The sequence below is a fragment of the Brachypodium distachyon genome, chromosome 3, assembly GCF_000005505.3.
Source record: "Brachypodium distachyon strain Bd21 chromosome 3, Brachypodium_distachyon_v3.0, whole genome shotgun sequence".
Taxonomy (NCBI): domain Eukaryota; kingdom Viridiplantae; phylum Streptophyta; class Magnoliopsida; order Poales; family Poaceae; genus Brachypodium; species Brachypodium distachyon.
This window is the reverse complement of record NC_016133.3, coordinates 15,135,631-15,154,927: the sequence shown is the minus strand read 5'-3', so window position 1 is coordinate 15,154,927 and position 19,297 is coordinate 15,135,631. Positions and strand designations below refer to the sequence as shown.

At 43.8% G+C, this 19,297-nt stretch overlaps 3 protein-coding genes and 1 non-coding gene across 8 annotated transcripts; 2 read left to right on the top strand and 2 right to left on the bottom strand.

Annotated features, from left to right (window-relative positions):
* Positions 1–575: 575 nt before the first annotated feature.
* LOC100833087 lies at positions 576–1,834 on the bottom strand. Its single transcript, XM_003571434.3, has 2 exons — positions 1,486–1,834; positions 576–1,312 (listed from the first exon to the last, which is right to left on the bottom strand). Exons 1-2 carry the CDS (start codon positions 1,828–1,830, stop codon positions 710–712), a joined length of 948 nt encoding a protein of 315 aa, XP_003571482.2. The 5' UTR covers positions 1,831–1,834; the 3' UTR covers positions 576–709.
* Positions 1,835–1,838: 4 nt separating this feature from the next.
* On the top strand, positions 1,839–10,700 carry LOC100845916 (general transcription and DNA repair factor IIH subunit TFB1-1). 2 transcript variants are annotated; one of them, XM_003573447.3, is made up of 20 exons: positions 1,839–2,142; positions 2,922–3,000; positions 3,300–3,373; positions 3,486–3,549; positions 3,842–3,980; positions 4,577–4,652; positions 4,761–4,856; positions 5,016–5,060; positions 5,769–5,825; positions 5,978–6,133; positions 6,251–6,316; positions 6,601–6,724; positions 7,082–7,138; positions 7,216–7,340; positions 7,434–7,619; positions 8,407–8,520; positions 8,739–8,816; positions 9,515–9,562; positions 9,779–9,847; positions 10,263–10,700. In XM_003573447.3, exons 1-20 carry the CDS (start codon positions 2,068–2,070, stop codon positions 10,341–10,343), a joined length of 1,809 nt encoding a protein of 602 aa, XP_003573495.1. In that variant the 5' UTR covers positions 1,839–2,067; the 3' UTR covers positions 10,344–10,700. The 2 variants fall into 2 exon arrangements, 1 of the variants encoding a protein (XP_003573495.1); XR_001407270.2 differs by lacking the exons at positions 9,515–9,562; positions 9,779–9,847; positions 10,263–10,700 and having other exon boundaries at positions 8,374–8,520; positions 8,739–8,774.
* Positions 10,701–11,313: 613 nt separating this feature from the next.
* On the bottom strand, positions 11,314–11,386 carry TRNAR-UCU. Its single transcript has one exon. It is a non-coding gene; the product is annotated as a tRNA-Arg (tRNA).
* A 2,226-nt stretch (positions 11,387–13,612) lies between these two features.
* On the top strand, positions 13,613–18,955 carry LOC100845608 (factor of DNA methylation 1). 4 transcript variants are annotated; one of them, XM_010236108.2, is made up of 8 exons: positions 13,613–13,735; positions 14,287–14,426; positions 15,922–16,814; positions 16,934–17,115; positions 17,363–17,452; positions 17,573–17,857; positions 17,984–18,193; positions 18,296–18,955. In XM_010236108.2, the coding sequence occupies exons 2-8, from the start codon at positions 14,419–14,421 to the stop codon at positions 18,521–18,523; spliced, it is 1,896 nt and encodes a 631-aa protein (XP_010234410.1). In that variant the 5' UTR covers positions 13,613–13,735; positions 14,287–14,418; the 3' UTR covers positions 18,524–18,955. The 4 variants fall into 4 exon arrangements, with proteins under 4 accessions (XP_010234410.1, XP_010234409.1, XP_014755599.1 ...); XM_010236107.2 differs by having other exon boundaries at positions 13,627–13,729; XM_014900113.2 differs by having other exon boundaries at positions 13,642–13,725.
* The last annotated feature ends 342 nt before the right edge of the window (positions 18,956–19,297 follow it).

Genomic DNA, 19,297 nt, shown 5'->3' with positions numbered 1-19,297 from the left:
ACCAAAGTCGTAAAACTAATGTCGTACGTGTAGCGGTCCTCGTTTGGGATAGATCCAGCTTCATGGATTGGGTGGAGCTCATCATTCGTAGCTTTTTTTTTTGACGATAGACCTATAGGTGCTCGTGAGATGTTTAGTAATTTTATATCGTCGCATTTTAAGTTATCATAGCTTTAACCCAACGAAAATATAAAGTTATGAATTATCGGCTCCACCTTACACTGCTTTGGATACCTTATCAATGATGCTTGTCCGCTAATGCTTTGGAACAGGTAGTTCTAGCAGTTTGGTTCCTAGAATATGAAGAACTAGTACCGTTTCATTCCATTTTGAGAAGAACCGTTTCATTCCATCCTACCTATCCAAACAAACACTGCCAGTTCACCATTCACCAAATGCTTCTTTGGTTATCTACCCACAATTTTTATTATTACGACGTAGCCATGTAATTTACTTGACAAAATTTCATTTCACCATTCCGATAAGTCAATTGAGATTTAAGCTTTTTCTTTAAAATCAGACGATTTTTTTCTCCCTGTCTACTCTTGATGTGTTTTATCATTAACAAGTTCATCATTCACCAAATGGTTTATTAGATCATGAATACTACGTAGTCATCTAAGTATCTAACTTACCAGTCAAAGTTTCATTTCACCATTGCTGGTAGTACTAGGTCCCTAAAGCTATCAACCTACAGTACAGAACCTACCTACACTTGCTGCTGCCCTGCATCATTCTTCTTCTTCCCATGTCCCGACCTCTCCCCATCGTCTTCCTCCTCCAGCTCCCAATCATCGCAAACATCGAGGAAGTAGAGCGCGCAGACCATGACAACGCAGGTGGCGAACATGGGGATGGGGCCAAAGAGCCAGAGAAACACCGGGCAGGAGAAGTAGAAGGCCCTGACCCCGAGCGACCAGAAGTAGCTGCCGCGGTTGAGCGTGCCGGTGACGTAGTCGACGGCGGCGACCCTCCTGGAGCACTGGCGGCGGAGGAGCGGCACGTTGACGAGCGTGCTGGTGTGGCTGTAGTAGCGGATGGACTGCACGTTGAGGAGGAAGGCGACCAGGAAGCAGACGAGGATCGCGAAGAACTTGGCCGTCAGCGCCGCCGCCCCCGTCGCCCCCACCACCAGCGGCGCGTCCGGGAGAAGCCCCGCGGATGAGGAGGATGATGAGCCGCAGCCGCCGGAGGACATGAGGACCGCGATGAGCGAGCTGAGGGTTATCGCCGTGGAGGCCAGCAGCGTCGACGCCATGATGTTGTTCCGCATCGTCTGCACCGCCAGCACCGCGTGCTTCCCCGTCGCCTCCTGCATTGCGATTGCGAACCAATTTGAATCGATCAGACGCGAAACTGAACCGCTGGAGACGGCGGATCGATCGGGAGCCGCATAAATGGCGATTCGAAGAATCGATCGGGAGGAACTGTGGGTGTGCGCTCTTGTATTAATGGCGGACGGAGGAGGAGGAAATCGAATCGGACCTCCATGACGTGGCGGACCCAGATGCGGCGGTTGATGGCGTTGACGCCTATGACGGTGGTGGCGGGGCGGCGGCGGATGCGGAGGAGAAGCCACCCGTGGTAGCCCACCATCAGCGCCAGCCCTAGCGGCACCAGCACGTAGTCCAGCGCCTCCTTCCCCATCTCCTCCCTCTCTTTCTCGCCACTCGCATTCCCCGAGGAGGAAGAAGAGCAGAAGAACCTCGTGAGCCCAATGGGCCTGCAGCTCAAACGGGCCAGGCACGTACTGGGCCGGAATGGTGCGGCCCACTTAGATGGCTTGCTTTTCATTTTCTTTTTTCTTTTTGCCTTTTTATTCTCGCTCATGACGTGTCTCGACTCCCGACTGTAGCAGTGGTCCCACCTCGCACCGAAGCCCTACTCCCTCCTCGGACTCGACAGACCCGCGTCGGCACCGGCGCCGGCGAGTCCTGGGCGAGCAGGGGCGCGGTCGCTCACCGGAGAGCCGAGAGATAGAAAACCCTAGGTAGGTAGCTAACTAACTAGAGAGAGCTGCCTCGTCTGCTCCTTCCCGCGGCGGCGAGAGCGAGGAGGAGGGAGGCGATGGGGACCATGACGATCGGCGCCAAGTACAAGACCACGCTCAAGGATCCGGGAACCACCGGCGTGCTCCGCATGGTGCGTTGATCATCCTCACCCGCCGCCCCTACCCGCTATCCCGGCCGCCTCGTCCTCCCATCTCAAATCCCCCATCCGTCCACCCAGGCAGCTCGTATTGCTTTCGTTTCGTTGGCTTATGCGCCGGCGTTGCTCTTGCGGCTCGGTCCTCGGAGTGGGGGTCGAGAGGGAGGTGGTTTGGTCGGTGTTTAGGGTGCTCAATCGATTGATCCCGAGTTAGGTCTCTGATTGGATGTCATGCGGAACAAACTAGAGCTTGCTGCTGGCTTGGATCGGAGGAATGTGTATGCGTGTGACTTTGAAGATGGGTCGAGAAACAAATTGGGGGTTATATTTGTAGCTCATCCAGCCCTGGGGTTTAGTGACTGCGCAGAGTTGAGTCCAATGGACAGTCGGTTAGTTGGCAATTGGCATGATGGTTGGATGCAAAGGGATTGTGTGCCAAGCCTGGTATCTGCTTTGCTCATGCTGTGTGCTAATTTGTGCAACAATTATAAATTCCAGTTGCTTCGATGAAATTGGGAGCTAAACTACTGCTGAAATATCGTGCTGGAAGTAATTGTTTGGGAGGTGACTGCATTTCTTATTTGTGGTGTATCTAGTTTGTATCTAGTATTTTTGTATTTTGTGCTCATGCGGGGAGGTTCAGCATAGTGGGTGTTGCTTTTGGCTGCATAGTCATCTTCTTGTGTTTCAAATGGAATGAACGCTGCTTGCGAGTGATCATAATGAGCTTGTTTGGTCTATGCCAAATCGATTATTTGTTCTTGTGATTGCAGAATGAAGATAAGTTGGCTTTTATTCCTAATGACCCACGCTCACTCATGAAGCTCAATGTCGATTTCCGAACCATCAAAGGTACTTACTCTTTTAAGAAATAGAGTACTGGAATATTTTACAAAATCGAAGTACTGTCATTTTCCTATTGTGTCAGTGTCAATTGTCCTGATGTGTTTGTGATTTACTGTGGAGTTGTTTGGAATTATTTAACAGAATGTAGGAATAACTCAATACATGCATTTACATCTAGGAGGTACATATTGAGCTCTGTCAGAGTAGGTCATGCATGGTGGTTGTTGAAACAATTTAATTGATTTAATGTACATTGCCAATATGCTTGAAGGTAATCTTGTAGTTCCTTCTTCCATATGTTTCAGGTCACAAGTTCAACAAAGTAGATGGTAGCAAACCAACACCACCGTTGTTGAATCTTTCAAAAGATTCTGACAAGGTATGATCAATTAACTTGAAACATCCTGTTGAGTTTTGGTTTACGGGCATATGTTGTACATTCGTTTGTGTAACCGAGGAAATTTTGATGTGCATGCTCTTTTTTTTCTCAGGGAGGGGGCTACATGTTTGAGTTTGACAATGTTGGCAACCGTGATTTGTGTCGTGACTTTGTAGGTAATTCTCATAAAGTATCTAGTCGCTACATCCTTCCTATCGGACTTAGTTTTAGCAAGCTGTTACGTAAAATAGATATCACATTTTAAAAATTATAAAGAGTTGCATGCTTTGCGAACTGATTGTTCCCTTTAGGTTGAGATCCGTTCTCTTTACATTGAGATTCTTTTAGTTTTCTATGGCTGAATTTGGTGTTTAATCACTTGATGAATTTTGATTTTGAGTGTCACCTCTAATCTATACAGTGATTGCCAACAAATCATATAAATAACTGATGGCATTGTCCTTTCAGCTAGAGTTTTAGGCAAACATCAAGGCATCGTGCCCCCTAGACCAAATGCACCTCCTGAAAAATCAGTTGCAGCAGCTGGTCCAGAACAGCTCAGTTCTGCTGAAATGGAACGGCGGATGAAATTGCTGCGAGAAGACAGGTAATATGATTATTTCAAACATACCACTTGTTTCTTCTGCTGACAGGAACATGAGGCAGTGATGATAATTTAATGCTTAATGGCAACGTTCTAAGCTGTTTCGCTCTTGCGTAATATTGTGAGCTCTTGCATGCTTGTGTTATTCAATTAATCAACTGATTTGAAGATTTTCTTATGAATTATGCATTTCGCTTTTGTGGGTTCGCTTAGTTAGAGTCTGAAAGATGATATTGTAACTTCACTTTTACCAGTCTTTACTGGTATGTTTCATCAGCATTGATGCAATCTGTGCCACATCATGAAGCTGGTAATGTAGCCACTATAGTGAAACCTCTACACCTTTTTAATAGCCAAATAAAGTGCAGATGTCAAATGTTTTCACCTATCCATTTTTTATTTGGATTGTCCTTGAGATGCATTATATCAATAGCTTACTCAGGAGCATGTTCATGCTGCTAGGTTAATGAGGCGCATTTAGCGTTTATATGTTGTTGTAGGAGAGAATGCTAAACATAGATTTGCAATTATCATAGGCAACAGGAGCAAAACATGTTTATGCTGTATTATTGACTTGTTCATTCCTTTTGTATTTGCAGTGAATTGCAGAAGTTGCATAAGAAGTTTGTTCTTGGCAATATTCTGCAAGAGTCTGAATTTTGGGCAACAAGAAAGGTAAAACCCACCGACCACTGTACACAGATATAATTTCTGTTTGTTTTGTGGTATGTCCATGTTCTATTTATTCAGTTCAAACCAGTGCTTACATGAGGCCTTTTGCAGAATTTGCTTGACGATGAAGCAAACACAGCATCAAAACAAAAGCCAGGTTTCAGAAGTGTCATGCTAGCTGATGTTAGACCGTCAGCTGATGGACAGGTAAGTTATGGATCTTTTATTGCTGTGGGTCCATAGTTACCGATATATGGTATATTATGATGGCTTCTGTTATGCTGTATGATTGTATGCTGTCAAGTATTACTTTCGAGATTGTTGTGATGTTAATTTACTAATTTCTACTTTCTGTTTGTTCCACAGACAAACAAGGTTACTTTCAGTCTCACTAATGAGATTATCCATCAGGTACATTCTTTCTACTTTGGTCATGAATTGCCACTTAAATGCAGGCCTGTCTGCTAGCATCATTTTGCTATCTCTTGACTGAAATGTATGTTATGCTTTAAGGAAAAACCTATACTACTTCGCTTGAGATGAAATTTCTAAACAGTCCTTTGGGTTGTTTAATGGGTTCCACTCAACCAGCCAAGTAGTTAATACCTATCGCATCACCTGTTATCTTAGGGTAATATACTGACACACAGCTCTTGACACCTCATGTCATCCTTGCACTGGGTGGCATTTTCCAATTTATACATCTCATAATGGTACTGAGCTAATTTTCTTTTCCTTTTTAGTACCTGGCATGTAAAATAGCTTACCCCAGTTTTTGAGACTTTTTGAGTCATCGACCTGGACTCACTGAAGCAACAGTCCACGATCCTATTTAGTGCCCTGAAGAACATCACCCCTTTTGACCCACATGTTTAGCCACCCCTAAAGTCACCCTGCTTTTACCGTGTTTCTGAACGAACAGGATTCTTGATAATCATGTTCCTGGCCCTAAGCCGAGCTAATTCTGGTCCTTGGGCTGGGCTGGGCTGTGCATCTGCTCAATAATACTAGTGTACCTGGCATATATTTTTAACCATGTAAATGCTAAACTGCAAGATTCTCAGAGGTCTTGAACAAGTCAGTTACTATGAACTTTATATATTCTTTGATCATTTGCAGATCTTTGCAGAAAAGCCAGCTGTCCATCGGGCATTTTTAGATTATGTTCCAAAGAAGGTAACATTGTGCATATTTCATATTTGTATTATACTATTATCCTGTGCCTTACCATATCCTTTAGGATGTTTGGGCTATCTGTATCAGTATAAAGTGGATTTGGAGTCTAATTTTGTTTTCTTTTTTTCCTTTGTCTTCTCATGTATATAAAGTTGTCAGAAAAAGATTTTTGGACAAAATACTGTAGAGCTGAGTATCTACTTAGGACAAAAAATACTTTAGCGGCAAAAGCTGAGGCTGCTGATGATGAGGAATTAGCAATCTTCTTGAGAAATGATGATATAGTTGCCAAGGAGGCAAAGCTCAAGGTATAAATCTAGCTCTCTATTGTTGTAATCCATGTGTCCCTGCGTATTTTACAATGCCTTGTGCTGTTGGTTTGAGATTCTACTTTTGTTTTTAATGATTTAAATTCTTGTTGACAGATAAAACGAGTTGATCCAACATTAGATATGGAGGCAGATGCTGGAGATGACTACATCCATCTTCCGGTGTGTTTGTGTCCTTGCTCCTGTTTTGCTATATCTACAACTTCAAAAAGACAAGTTTCTTCCTTTTCTCATAATGAGCAAGTTTGTGTCTACTACTACCTCTGTTCCATAATTCTTGTCGAAATATTACATGTATCTAGACGCTTTTTAGGAATAGATACATCCAATTTTGGGCAAATTTGAGACAAGAATTATGGAACGGAGGGAGTATATTTTATCATAATCACATGAAGTGCTTATCCTGTCTTGAAAGGGTCCATATCATTATTATTTTGGGCATGTAGGATCATGGGATTCTCCGTGATGGCAGCAGAGAGACAACTGATACTGATAGTGAATTGGCTAGGAGAACGCTTTCTCAGGACCTGAATCGGCATGCTGCTGTTGTTCTTGAAGGGAGAAAAACAGGTAGAGTTTTCGAATCTCGAACGTTTTCATGCTGTCTCCTTTAAATTCTTTGATTTGATACTTAAGTTGACTTGTCAAGCAAGCTATATGAGATGATGTATTTTGGCCCTAATTCTTCATTAATCCTGAAGAAAACAATGCACCGAACAAATTGACAATCCTAAACTACTAGTTGGTTGCCAAGTGCAAACTATAACGCTGTACTAATTGTGTTGTGTTGGTGTACTTTCCCTTCACATCAGGGCAATTCCAACTTCAGGTTGCATTTTCTAGCTTTGCACGCATATTGGCTTTGTTAAATGCATTGTATGTTTCAGTCCTTAAGGTTCTTTTATTCTACTATGTGTGCTTTTGCAGATGTCGAAATAGCTGATGCAAAGACAGTGGCTGAAGCACTTGCAAGGTCCAAGACGGGTTAGGAATCATATCGCAGCTTGTGTCTTTTCTCAACTGAAGTAGTTTTTTTTATGCTGATGAGTTGTGAACTGCAGAAACACCTTGTAGTTCAATTGCTGATGATGCTAGTCATGAGAGATTGTTAAAGGTGGCCCGCATGACTGAGATAGAGGATCTGCAAGCTCCACGAAGTCTCCCATATGCACCACTTTGTATCAAGGTTAGGTTCTTTGGTATGGCTAAATAATGAATATATCAACCATAATATATTGCAAAGTTAAGGATTTTTATGCAGTTATTCTTGTCATAATAGGATCCTCGAGAGTATTTTGATTCGCAGCAAGCAAATCCTCTGAGACCATTAGGTGGTGATGGAAGAAAGGCCCGCAGCTGCAGCCTGAGCACAGATGACGCATTCCGCCATTTGATGGATCAAATATCTTCGGTCAAAGTTAATAAATTGAGCTGTCCGGTTGTTCAGTCAAATGTGGCCCTTAAGGTAAACAGTATTACTTAGACCTGATCCAGTCTTCTATAATCAACTAGTGGTGATTACGCCCTGTCTCCCTGAAGGATCCAGCTTTGTAAATAAAGCTGATTAGTACTTTATTCTAAACAAAATTGTTGGCATAGGGATCAAACCAAGGGGGGTGTAGAAAATTGGTTTAGAAAACTGGTACTAGTTCAGATACCACAACATCATATATCAGTTCCAGGTCAGTTCTAAGTGTTACATTTGGTCATGTGACAGGTTATATTTGGTGTTCAACTGATAAAACAAGAGCTAGTCCTTAAGGGTCTCGACCTTTTGCCGAAAAGAATTTGCTCTTTCAAAACATATTGAATAATAATTGCATAGAAACAACCAATGAGTTTATAATCGTTTCAATGAGCACAATGATAAGCCCAACATTCTACAAACACTTATACTAAGGGTTGCGTTATTAGGTATGAGCATGAGAAAACTTGTATGGACTGTTTGTGTAAATATTTTATATATTACCTGCACTTTATCTGGGATACAATTCTGCATCGCCCCCCAAAAAACTGCATTTACTTTGCAAGGTGAACTAGTTTTATCTTCAATTGTTTCTTTCCAATTAACGTGTACGATCCATTCATCCTGCTGTTTACAATAATATTGGAGTAATCACTTCATCAACGTTCCAGTACTTTTTCCCATACAAACGCATGTTGCTAAATTGCTGCTGCTGTGGCTTCTCTATTCTTAAGCTATTAAATTGCATGAGCAGGAAATCCTAACTACCTACATGGTATGGGCCTAGGTTCTTAATGAATTGAACGAAGGAATTTCACGTTCAAGAAGGCTTAACCTTAAGAATCCCCAAGACAGTCTCCTTGGTCGTCTTCCTCACCGCACACGAGATGAACTTATGGATGTGAGAGGCTGCTCCTGTTTACCTTTTATGCAGACTAAACTTTCAGTTAGTTATAGGATATTTGTTTTTTAGATTTGATCTGAATGTAGCTTTTTTGTTTACTTGTGTATATTTTGTTGGACCAATCTAAAATCTTCTACGATTATACCAGAAAGCTTTTTGTTTGTATGTTGAGCTCTTGTATTGATGGGGTTTCTTGTGGATGTCTATTTTTATAGCATTGGACGGCTATCCAGGAGTTACTGCGCCATTTTTGGTCATCGTATCCTATAACAACCACAGTCCTTTATAATAAGGTGCAATATCACGAGTTCACTACTATCTTTATATGCACTATTTTTTAACCCATAAGTGGTGGAACTTTAAGTAAAACGGCTCCAGAAATGTAGTTTAGTGGCTAGCTATTTTTTTGGTGGAAGTTAGTAAAAGTAGCTTAGTGGCTGGCTAATTTAATTCCTAAAAACGGTTCTGGAAATGTGGTTTTCCGCTTCAAGAATGAGAAACTTATCATTGTACATTATAAGCCATTTATATTCCAATATAAGTGCAAGTAGAGACGAGTACTTTTAATTATAGAGTTTGATATGTTGCCAACATGGCTACCTGTTTTCTCACTTTCTTATTTATGGAATTAAATGTAGTGCCATGAACCATGATAAAAATTTGACCATTACCAGGTTATTATTACTCGTACTATAATTTGTTATCAAACGTTGTCATCAACAACCCAGTTTGTTTTTTAGTTTTTCACATGCTGCATGCCTGCATTGAGTCTGGTAAGAAAACCCTTTATTAAAAAATGTTGGTCATTAATATCTGTTACAGAATCAAAAACCCATATATACAGCATCACTGTAAGTCGAGATACCCATATTCTTCCTCACTAGTTTTAGGTAGCCTATCTACCAGTTAGGACTGCTGTATATGGTAAATCATCTTAGACAATCATAAAATCCAGACCATTTCTCTCTAATGTCAACTGCTTGTTCCGCAGATTCAAAGGGTTAAGGATGCAATGACACAGATATATCAGAAGTTGCAGGTAGATCTTCCTCAACACAGTTGATACCTGGAATTTTATTTTCCCTTAATTCTTAATGCTCCTAAAAATCCAATTGAATTGAGTTTACTGAAATCTCCTTTTCATTTATTTTTTCTGTACACACTTATGGAAGTGCTTCCCTTGTTTTTGCGAAAAGAAGAATGTTGATTGCTTGATTGGAAATGAGGCATCATGTGTGCAACTTTGTATCTGCAGGATATAAAGGAATCAGCACAACCTGATGTAAGGCATGAAATATCTCAGCTAGTAAAGCCTATGACACAGGTTCCTACCGTTCCTTGCTATCTTTTCATTACTACTCCCTCCAATCCTAAATTGTTGTCGAAATATTACATGTATCTAGATGCATTTTAAGAATAGATACATCCATATTTAGGCAAATTTGAGTCAAGAATTTAGGATCAGAGGTAGTATTTGCTAAAGAGCTTAGTTTGGACATATTTAGATGGCACAGCACAAACCATGTCCTTCGAATTTTACTGTATGTGCATCACACTTCTTTTGCGTCCCTTTATTTTGTTTTATTTTATTCACCATTCATGTTTATTTCACTGCTGCTGAACCAACTATGGCAGCCACCTGCTAAAATGCACAAATAACCATGATCTTTTTCAGGGTTCAAAATCTATACATGTTTTCTCCCATAAATTTAAGAAAGCTAATGATACATAATTTCCAGGCACTTGATGCTGCCTTCAACCATGACCTGGAGCAGCAGCAGAAATCTTCGAAGACTGGTAACAAGCCTAACGGGTTTTGAGCAGGGATCGTCAGTTATAATGGTTTTGAGCGAGGTTCGCCCGTGGGCTATATATCTGGCCTTGCTGTCCCATTTTTAGGAGGCGCTCTCGGAGGCTTAATTTTGCTATGCATTGCATGTGAGCTTTATTGCTGCTAGCGAATAGCATGATGTATTACATGCCAATTTTGCAATTCTTCTGTTCATATGAGGCATGTTTTGGAGGACAGTTGTTACTCCTCCGGCGTTGTTTTGTGCTTCAAGCGTTACCGGTCCGTTACATTCTACCCTTGCGGTGCTGTCTAAAAAAAACCAATACTCCTGCCTTGCAATTTGCAAATGGTTATAAAGAGATCCCTGTGGAAAAAATTGGCTACATATCCACCGTTCACTCTTGTGAAATATTTCATCGTTTCTGGAACCTCATAGGCTTTGGACATAGTTCTCCAACATGTGAGTTTGTTGGTGCAAAATTTTATAACCAACAAAAGCACAAACTTTTTGTTTCACGATGGAATGTTATTTTTCATCTGAGTTAATATGATCTTCCTGTACAAGGAGAATAGTCAGAGTCAGAGAAGTTTTGCTGCTGCTTCGAGGTCTCGACACGTTGTTGCTGCTAGCTAAACACCGGCGCTGACACCGATGGATGAAGCTGGGGAAAGTAAAGCGTGGTTGCCATTTCTGCGTGGGACAGACACGAATATGGAAGCTGGGCTAGGCCGTCCTTGCCGATGCACGGAATTCGCAAACTGGCACCCCCAGCGTTTGGCAGCGGGGCCAGCTTTTCGCAAAGATGACTGGTAGTGTACTGGTGGTGGTGGGGCTAGCTCGTTTGAATGGAGAGAGTGGAGCATGGAAAGGGAAATGGGCTTGAGAAAAATACAAGAGCCAGGGAAAAGGTATACTGGGAGGGAAGGAGGAGGACGGAAATGGAGACTGAAAATATTCAGGACGAACAAACTGCCAGATAAAAACAATCCGGAATAAGCACGCCCAGTGGGACTCGAACCCACAATCGCCTGATTAGAAGTCAGACGCCTTATCCATTAGGCCATGGGCGCTACCGGCTCAAAATTTCAAAGATAAAGCAACTATTGGATGATTATTGTTTGAAGGCCTGTCCCATCGTGTGTGCTTCCTAATCATGTGCTATCTGGTCGGGCATGCCTGATGCGTCCCCCACCTTCGCCCCGTCCAATCGTGTTTTTTTTTTTCTCCTCCTCCTCGTCTCGTCCCAATCGCCTCCATGTCATCAATGAGCATACATGACGATCTAACTAGTATTTTTTTGCAGTGGGTAGGTCTTAAGAGGATTTTGAAGCACGGAAGGAGAGGACATAGGCAACGAATTACCTGGCTCTTAGAGCAAGGCCAATGTGAGGAGAGTCTAACAAAAACTTAGAATCGGTTCTAGAAAAACAAAAACTGCTGCAACGTACGTTTCTCTTAGACAAGTCTCAACTCATGGGACCCACTAGTCACAGCTCAGGCCAAAATATCTCAGCGTCCCTGTCTTCTCCCCAATCTCCAACCACAGTGAACCATCCCTCTTCCTCTTCATCCTCCCCCAGATCCCCAACGAACAAGCTAGCTCCTCCAAATCCAAATTCGATCCGCTCTCTTCTTCCTCAAATTCCCAGCGCCTCGTCCAATCTGCTGTCGCCTTCTCCACTTGATCCCCAAATTCCCACTCGAGGGCGGCTGGGCACGGGCGGTCGGGCTCACGGTGGCTAGGCGGCGGCGTCTACTCCCGATGGCTCTCGTGGCGGCCGGACGCTTGACGGTGGGGCGCACGGCAGTCGGTAGACGGCTCTTGTGGCGGCCGGACGCTCGACGGTGGGGTGCACGGCAGTCGAACGATGATGTCTGGGGTCCACCAATTGTCAACGCATTTGCTAGAACCGATGGCAAGTACTTGATCCGAGTCTAAGAATTTTTTCTTAGCACCGTGGTGCTGCAAGGGCTAGACCCGGTTCTAACTTCTTCTAGCACTGATGAAGCACCGGGTTTTGACCAACGTTGCGCTTGCTCTTATCTTCCTATCCTAGGGTGTCCCACTTTGCCCTGCATATTTTTATTTTGTGCAAGGGGATGAATATATTACTACGAAGAAAAAGAAAATTACAAAGCTCCAGCTAAAATTGGAGCCACATGCAGAAGCATACACCGATACAAACATGAAGCTAGCTAAGACTACAGCTAAGAGTTGCTGAAGACTTCGGCCTAGTCCACCGCTTGCTCGGGAAAGAAATCAGCGCAAAACCATGCACATACCAAACTTTCAAAGGTCTAAGTCTCCAAAGTGGTTTTGACGGATGGTACTTCTGACTCGTTCACAAGAGGTAGGACATTGAGTAGTGGATTTTGAAGATGCTTCACTACACACTAAGCTCCGCCGGTGAACCATTGTATTGTGTGGTGAACTGGGGGTGGACGTTCTTGTTTATGTTGAGTTCTCGTACCTAAGCACATCGTTCACTTTTTTTTAAAAAGAAACACTTGTGATTATGATTATGAAGGGAGATGAATAGCTGGACATTGTTCGATAACAGTTGTAGCACCGATATAACCAGCTATACTTAATTAAAATCTTGGAGCCGGTCAAGCCTGGAGGAAATTAACACCCAACATTTTTGTAAATTGTGACTAACAAACAGCTAACCTATCAGCTCACCCCCCAGATCCTGCCACAATTAGCAAAGCGCGGCAAACTCCAGGTTCAAAGTAAAATAACCACGTGGCACCCCGTCACAATTAGCAAAGCGCGGCAAACTTCGTGTCCAAAACTAAATAACCACGTGGCCCTCGGCCGCAAGTACGTAGCAAAAGCGCGGCAAGCTCCAAGTTTGAATTAGAATAACCACGTGATGCCATTTGTTTTTCTCCCAAAAAAACATACTCCGGCCTGCCGCCTCTACTCTCCTCTCCGGCAAGGAAGAAGCAGCAGCAGCAGAAGAAGAGGATGAGGCGGCGGCGGCCTTTGTGTGTTGTGCGGCTGGTCTTTTTCCTTGGTCGCCGTGACAGAATCACAGAAACAGCCAAAATCCCTGGCCGAGCCTCCCTGCCAGTGCCAGTGCCAGCTGCCAAATTCCCACTGGACCGGGTGCTGGCCCACCACCCGCTCACCCAGGAGGACAACCGCCCTGGCCTCTGCACGTCAGCCGTGCGATATCGCGCAGACGGACGGTCGGATCGCGCGCGGAGGAGCCGAGGGAACGCGCCGCACATGGGGGGGTTTGTGTTTGTGTTTTGCCGAGCCTGCGCTGCGCTGAAGCCCGTGCCTCCTTTTGCCTATAAGAGGAAACTCTTCTCCGCAGCCAGGCAGAAGAGGGTTTTCTTCTTCTCTCCTTGTTCTTGTTCTTCCCATTCCGTCTCCGGAACAAGGCAAGCGGGAGGAGGAGTACGTACGGGTTCGCTAATCCCTCGCTTCTTGGTTTAATTCCTTGGTGGTTTAATCCTTCGTTGGATCTTCTTCTTCTTCAGTTCTCGTGGTTTTTTTTGTTTGGGGTTTTTGGATTCAAAACATTCGTTCAAGCTTGTTGTATACCCCAAGGGGCTGCTCGTCCTTTGCTGAACGATCTCATCTGGTTCTTGCGTGCGTGCGTGCGAGTGTTCTCTCTCTAGTCTCTGTCTTTCTCACCATCCGTCTCCTCCTCGCCTTGCTTCTCACGATCCAGCGAGTCTGCGCGAGGCGAGCGAGTCCAGTACTCCGGTTCAGTTTCAGTTTTCTTGTCTTTTTTTTCATCCCAGCTAGATCGATCTTTGCAGCCAGCGATTTCGACCGAGGTTTTTTTTTGTTTCCTTTCTTAATTTCCTTTTTGCTTCCCCTTTTCCTTCCCAATTTGTGCATAATCTTTTCCGTCTCGTCTTGGATAGATTTCTCTCGCTCCGCGTTCGCTAACCTCCCCATCGATCGTCCCCTTCTCCTTCCTCTTCTGACCGACTGATTGATTAATCGCAGGTGTGGCAACTAATTGAACTGCCGAACAAAGGGACCGGTTTTGGTGCTGCGAGCGGCGGCGCCGGATCCGTTGAGATCGATCTGCTGTTGATTAGCCAGAAGAGTGTCTTCGTCGTCGATCGCGTTTTCAAGATGCCGAGGTACGTGCATATTTCTGGGCCAACTGCATCAGCAATTCAGCATCGATTAACGCTGTTCGATACTTCCGACCCTTTCTTGCGCCTGTTCTTCTTTTGCGTACCCGTACTGGAGTATGATCTCTACTAGTAGTTGATAGTTGTACATCGGATTTGATCCACTGCGCTCACACCATCTATCTTGCTACCCATGCGTTGTATGTTCTTCCACACTTGTATTGTACTACGAGGTGTGGTGTGGAGTCGTCTAGGCACGCAAGATCCATTGCTCCTCTGACAAATGAATGAATGGGCTGCTGGATTCACAGGCTGGGGTGGGATGGGCTAGATCTACTGTGTGAAACAAGCAGGGAGGGGCCGGGGATCCGTTCTGGCCCAGCCTAGGGGACGCCGCGTCTGGAAGGGCCTTTAAACGGGCCCAGCCCAGGGCCCTTCCTTATTTGTTTTTCACTTGATTTGTTTTCTGCCTCGCTCGCCCTGCTTTTACTAGCTCTCGCCGGCGGCGAAGGCGATGATGCGGTGCTCGCTCGCCGCCCCCTGATTTGGCCCGCATGTTTTCCGCGCCGGCGTCTCGTGCTCGCGCGCGCCTGCGACGAGGGAATGGGTCGGGTTCCTACTCGGCGGCGTGGCACGCGGCTGCGTTGCTAGTCGTGAGCGTCAGGTGTTTGTGTTATTGCCTCAGAGGGTTTGTGGCCGATGGAAACGAGGTACACTACAACGAGCGCTGGTATTTGGTACTAGGAGTGCTACTTATTAGCCTGCATCTGGCTGCTCGATCTATTTTTCTCTTCCTTTTTGCAAATTTCATGTGAGTTTTGGCTTTAGAAGTGACAGCATCTTGCGATGTTGTTCTATGTCTTCCTTTAGTGCGTCTGAACATTGTATTAAGGGCATCTAATGGTACATATTGAACCGTGTTCCGTGTGTTCCTTTACTGTTCTTCACGTGTTTCTGCATTACTTGGTCAATACATATAGGTGTTTCTTGTTGTTGCTTGCTGGTTGTGGTTGTTGCTATTGCTGCTGTTGTCATGGACAAGTTAGTTGTTGTTGACGACGAGCATAACATACATGCATATCTGTGTTTGGGATTCATGAAGCTTCCTTTGTTATGTTTTAAGAAGAGTTTATAACGGAGGTATATATAAGGCTGTTTCTCATCCTATTGCACCGCAGTAGCTGAGTAAATGGACATGCAATTGTGAGTTCTTGTGTCATATGCAGCTATGCACACCACCTTGATATTTTGTTGCTTGAGAGTGCTGATTGTTGTTGTCATTGTTTGAGAACGACGGATATGATAATGTGCTGATCTTGGTTTTCATTTCGCCCAAACATGATGCTTTACGACTTGGCTATTATAAGGTTGCTTCTGATCCTATTAAATCACAGTAGCTAACAATTAACATGGATCAACGTTTTTTTGTTCGTGTATGCACGCTGTATAGCTCTGTTTTAGTGTTGTGATATCTCTACCTGACTATTTTCCTTTTTTTCAGGTCTGCCATGGATTGCAGCTCCGACGAGTCATCAGACCTAAGTGATACAGATATTGATGACTATGCTGAGCAGACGTACTTGAACCTGAAGTCAGGCAAGCTCGTGGCAAGGTATGGTGCTGACAGGTTCAGATGCCCGTTCTGCCTGGGGAAGAAGAAGCAGGACTACCGTTACAACGAGCTGCTTCAGCACGCTGTTGGGGTGGGCGCATCCAACCGCGCTGCGAAGGTGAAGGCAAACCACCTGGCCCTGGCCAATCTTCTGAAGAATGACTATTCTGATGCAGCAGGCTCATTGCCGTCGAGGCAAGCAGATGCACTCATTAATCCTCCTAAGCCAGTGCAAGATCAGGAGTTGTTTGTTTGGCCCTGGATGGGCATCCTTGCCAATGTTCCAGCAGAGCAAACACAGAGAGATGGAGCCATTCTGATGCAGCACTTAGCTCATTTCAATCCTTCGCATTTTGATGCTGTGCATTCTCCCGACGGATACACTGGCTTTGCAGTTGTCCGTTTCACCAGTGATTGGATTGGGTTCAAGGATGCCTTGGCTTTCCACAACAACTACAAATCACGTCACTTAGGTAAGATGGATTTGAATGAGGCAAGTCGACGGGGGAAGTACATTTGTGGTTGGCTGGCAAAAGAGGAGGACTACAAAGCTGATGATCCAGTTGGTATGTTCTTATCGGCAAATGGTGAGCTAAAGACAGTGTCTGAACTGCAACTTGAGCTATCCCGCAAGACTGAAACCATCATAGCTAGTTTGACAACCCAGATTTCTGCTAAGAGCAAGTATATGATGGAACTCGAGATCAAGTGTAACAAGATGAATCTCGCTCTCCGAAGGGCCATGGAAGACAGCGACTCGCTGCACCAACGCTACAATGAAGGTATGCTCATGAAACTGCACTTATGAAAAGTCTCCTGCAATGGTTGTATGAATGTTACTCTCGTCTGCATTGCCGAAATTGGTCATGTCTCCTGCTGTGTTTAATTGTCTTTTCTGCAGCAATGCGAAAGATGCAGTCTGCTGCTCGTGAACACTCGCTGAAAATCTTTCAAGAGACTGATCAGCTGAGGAAGCAGTTGGATGAGAAAGAGAGTGACATCCAAAGGAGATCCAAGCAACTGAGTGAAATAGTTGCTCAAACTGACATGGAAAGAAGAAAACTGAAAAATGAGAGGAAAAAGGTGCCAGTTTACCCTCCTTTTGGTTATGATATCTCTGTCAGATCTTCTTTTTGCTGTTTATCTTATATCAGACTTCACTATGGAATATTAATGGTAGTCTTACTAGGTCGTAACGATGACATGTTTCTTGCTAATTTGTCTCTGTTATATCTATGTATTGATATTTTTCTTGAAGTTACAATTTAGCAGTCTTCTGGTGATCATTGTAGAACACTCAAGTCTTACTGCTAAACTAACACCCCTGCAGAATGCTGGTCAAAATGACTCCCTCCACATGGCCAGAGTTGAGCAACAGAAAGCCAATGAAGCTGTGCGGGTTCTTGTTGAGAAACATAAGGCACGCACTCTTACCCTTCCAATTGTGGAATTTATCCAATTGTTAGCTTCATTCATGTGTCTTCTCAGTTTTCATGTTGTAGAATCTAGAATTTACTTTGACATGCTAAACACTTTGCAGAAAGAGAAGGAAGTTGCTCTGAACAAAATACTGCAGTTAGAGAAGCAGCTGGATGAGAAGCAAAAACTGGAGCTGGAAATACAACAACTTAGAGGCCAGCTGGAGGTGGTGAAGCACATGGAGGGTGAGGGTGTTGATGTGAAGAAACGTACTGAAGAACTCACTGAGGAACTAGAAAACAAAATTGATGATATGGAAGATCTGGAAGCTCTAAATCAAACTCTCATTATCAAAGAACGGATGACCAATGATGAACTGCAAGATGCAAAGAAAGAGCTGATTTCGGTAACATGATATAACAGTATTATTTTTAACAAATCTTGTGGGCAGTTATACCTTCTTTAGATTAGAATTCCTTCCAACTTTTAAATCTAAATGCCTGAGACTTGAGCTTGTTTGAATGCTTTATAGGGCTTGTCAGATCTGTTAGGCCCTCGGAGCAACATTGGAATTAAGAGGATGGGTGAACTGGATGAGAAGCCATTTATTCAAGCTTGCAAGCAAAAATATGGGGTCGAGGCTGAAACAAAAGGCCTTGAATTATGTTCCATGTGGCAAGATAAACTTAAGGATGCAAATTGGCATCCTTTCAAGGTGGTGGTTACAGGGGAAAAGACAGGGGTACGTGCTATATATAAAGTGTATCTTCTGCATCTCGGTTTCAATACTTACCATCATATATGTAATGTGATGTCAACTGAACACAATGTAATGTGTCTTCAGCAAATCATCAATGAGCATGACGAAGAGCTGGCAGGCTTGAAGCAGGAGCTCGGCCAAGAGGTGTACCAGGCTGTGACCACGGCGCTGCTGGAGATTAACGAGTACAATGCCAGCGGCAGCTACGTCGTCTCTGAACTCTGGAACAACAAGGAGAATAAAAAGGCCAGCATGGGGGATGTTGTGCAGCACATCCTGAAACAGTGGAAGCTGCAGAAACGCAGGAGATGATAAACTTGCCACTGGAGCTGGAGCAATCTAAGATGTGTTTCCATCCTCATTGCTTACAGTAACAACTGAAAAAATTGTCTTCATTTTGCATGCTTGTAATTAGCCACATATCTGTGACTGGTGTGCAGTTTTGAGGGTCGACAGCTGTTGAAGATGGTCTTCCTCTGAAGATGCGGAGTGTGGCGGTGCTTTTGCTTGGCGGTGTGATGATTTACCCTGGTCACCTTTTGTTTCGTTTTGGAGTTCAGGAGATTAGAAAAAACTGCAATGATAAAGATTTTGTCGGTTAACTGCGGGTTGTGTACTAGTCTGACAGCACCCTGATGTTTCTCCACTTGAACCATTCTGGAGATGTCAGCATTTTTGCAAGAACTATTACTATTCTTGGCACCTGCAGTTGATATATATGCAAGAGCAATTTGGTTCTTTGTATGTGATGTCTTCTTTATGTTCTTATTATTGCTATCATATCATGGTGCATTTCTTGCATCCTATAGTATTATTACATGTCTTTTCTGTCATCATGGTGCAGTTCAAGGAAGAATTTTACTGGAAGTGCTCTCTCTCTATTCCTTAAAAAGGCTACACTACATTAAACTTTGTTAAAGTTTGACCATGCTTGCTAATAAAAATATTGACATCTAGAAATACCAAACAAATCGTTACGAAAACATATTTCATGGTGGGTTTATTTGTAGTGTACATGTTAATATCTTCTATATAAACTTGGTCAGATTTAAAAAAAACTGACTTAGATGGAGGGAGCATTATTCG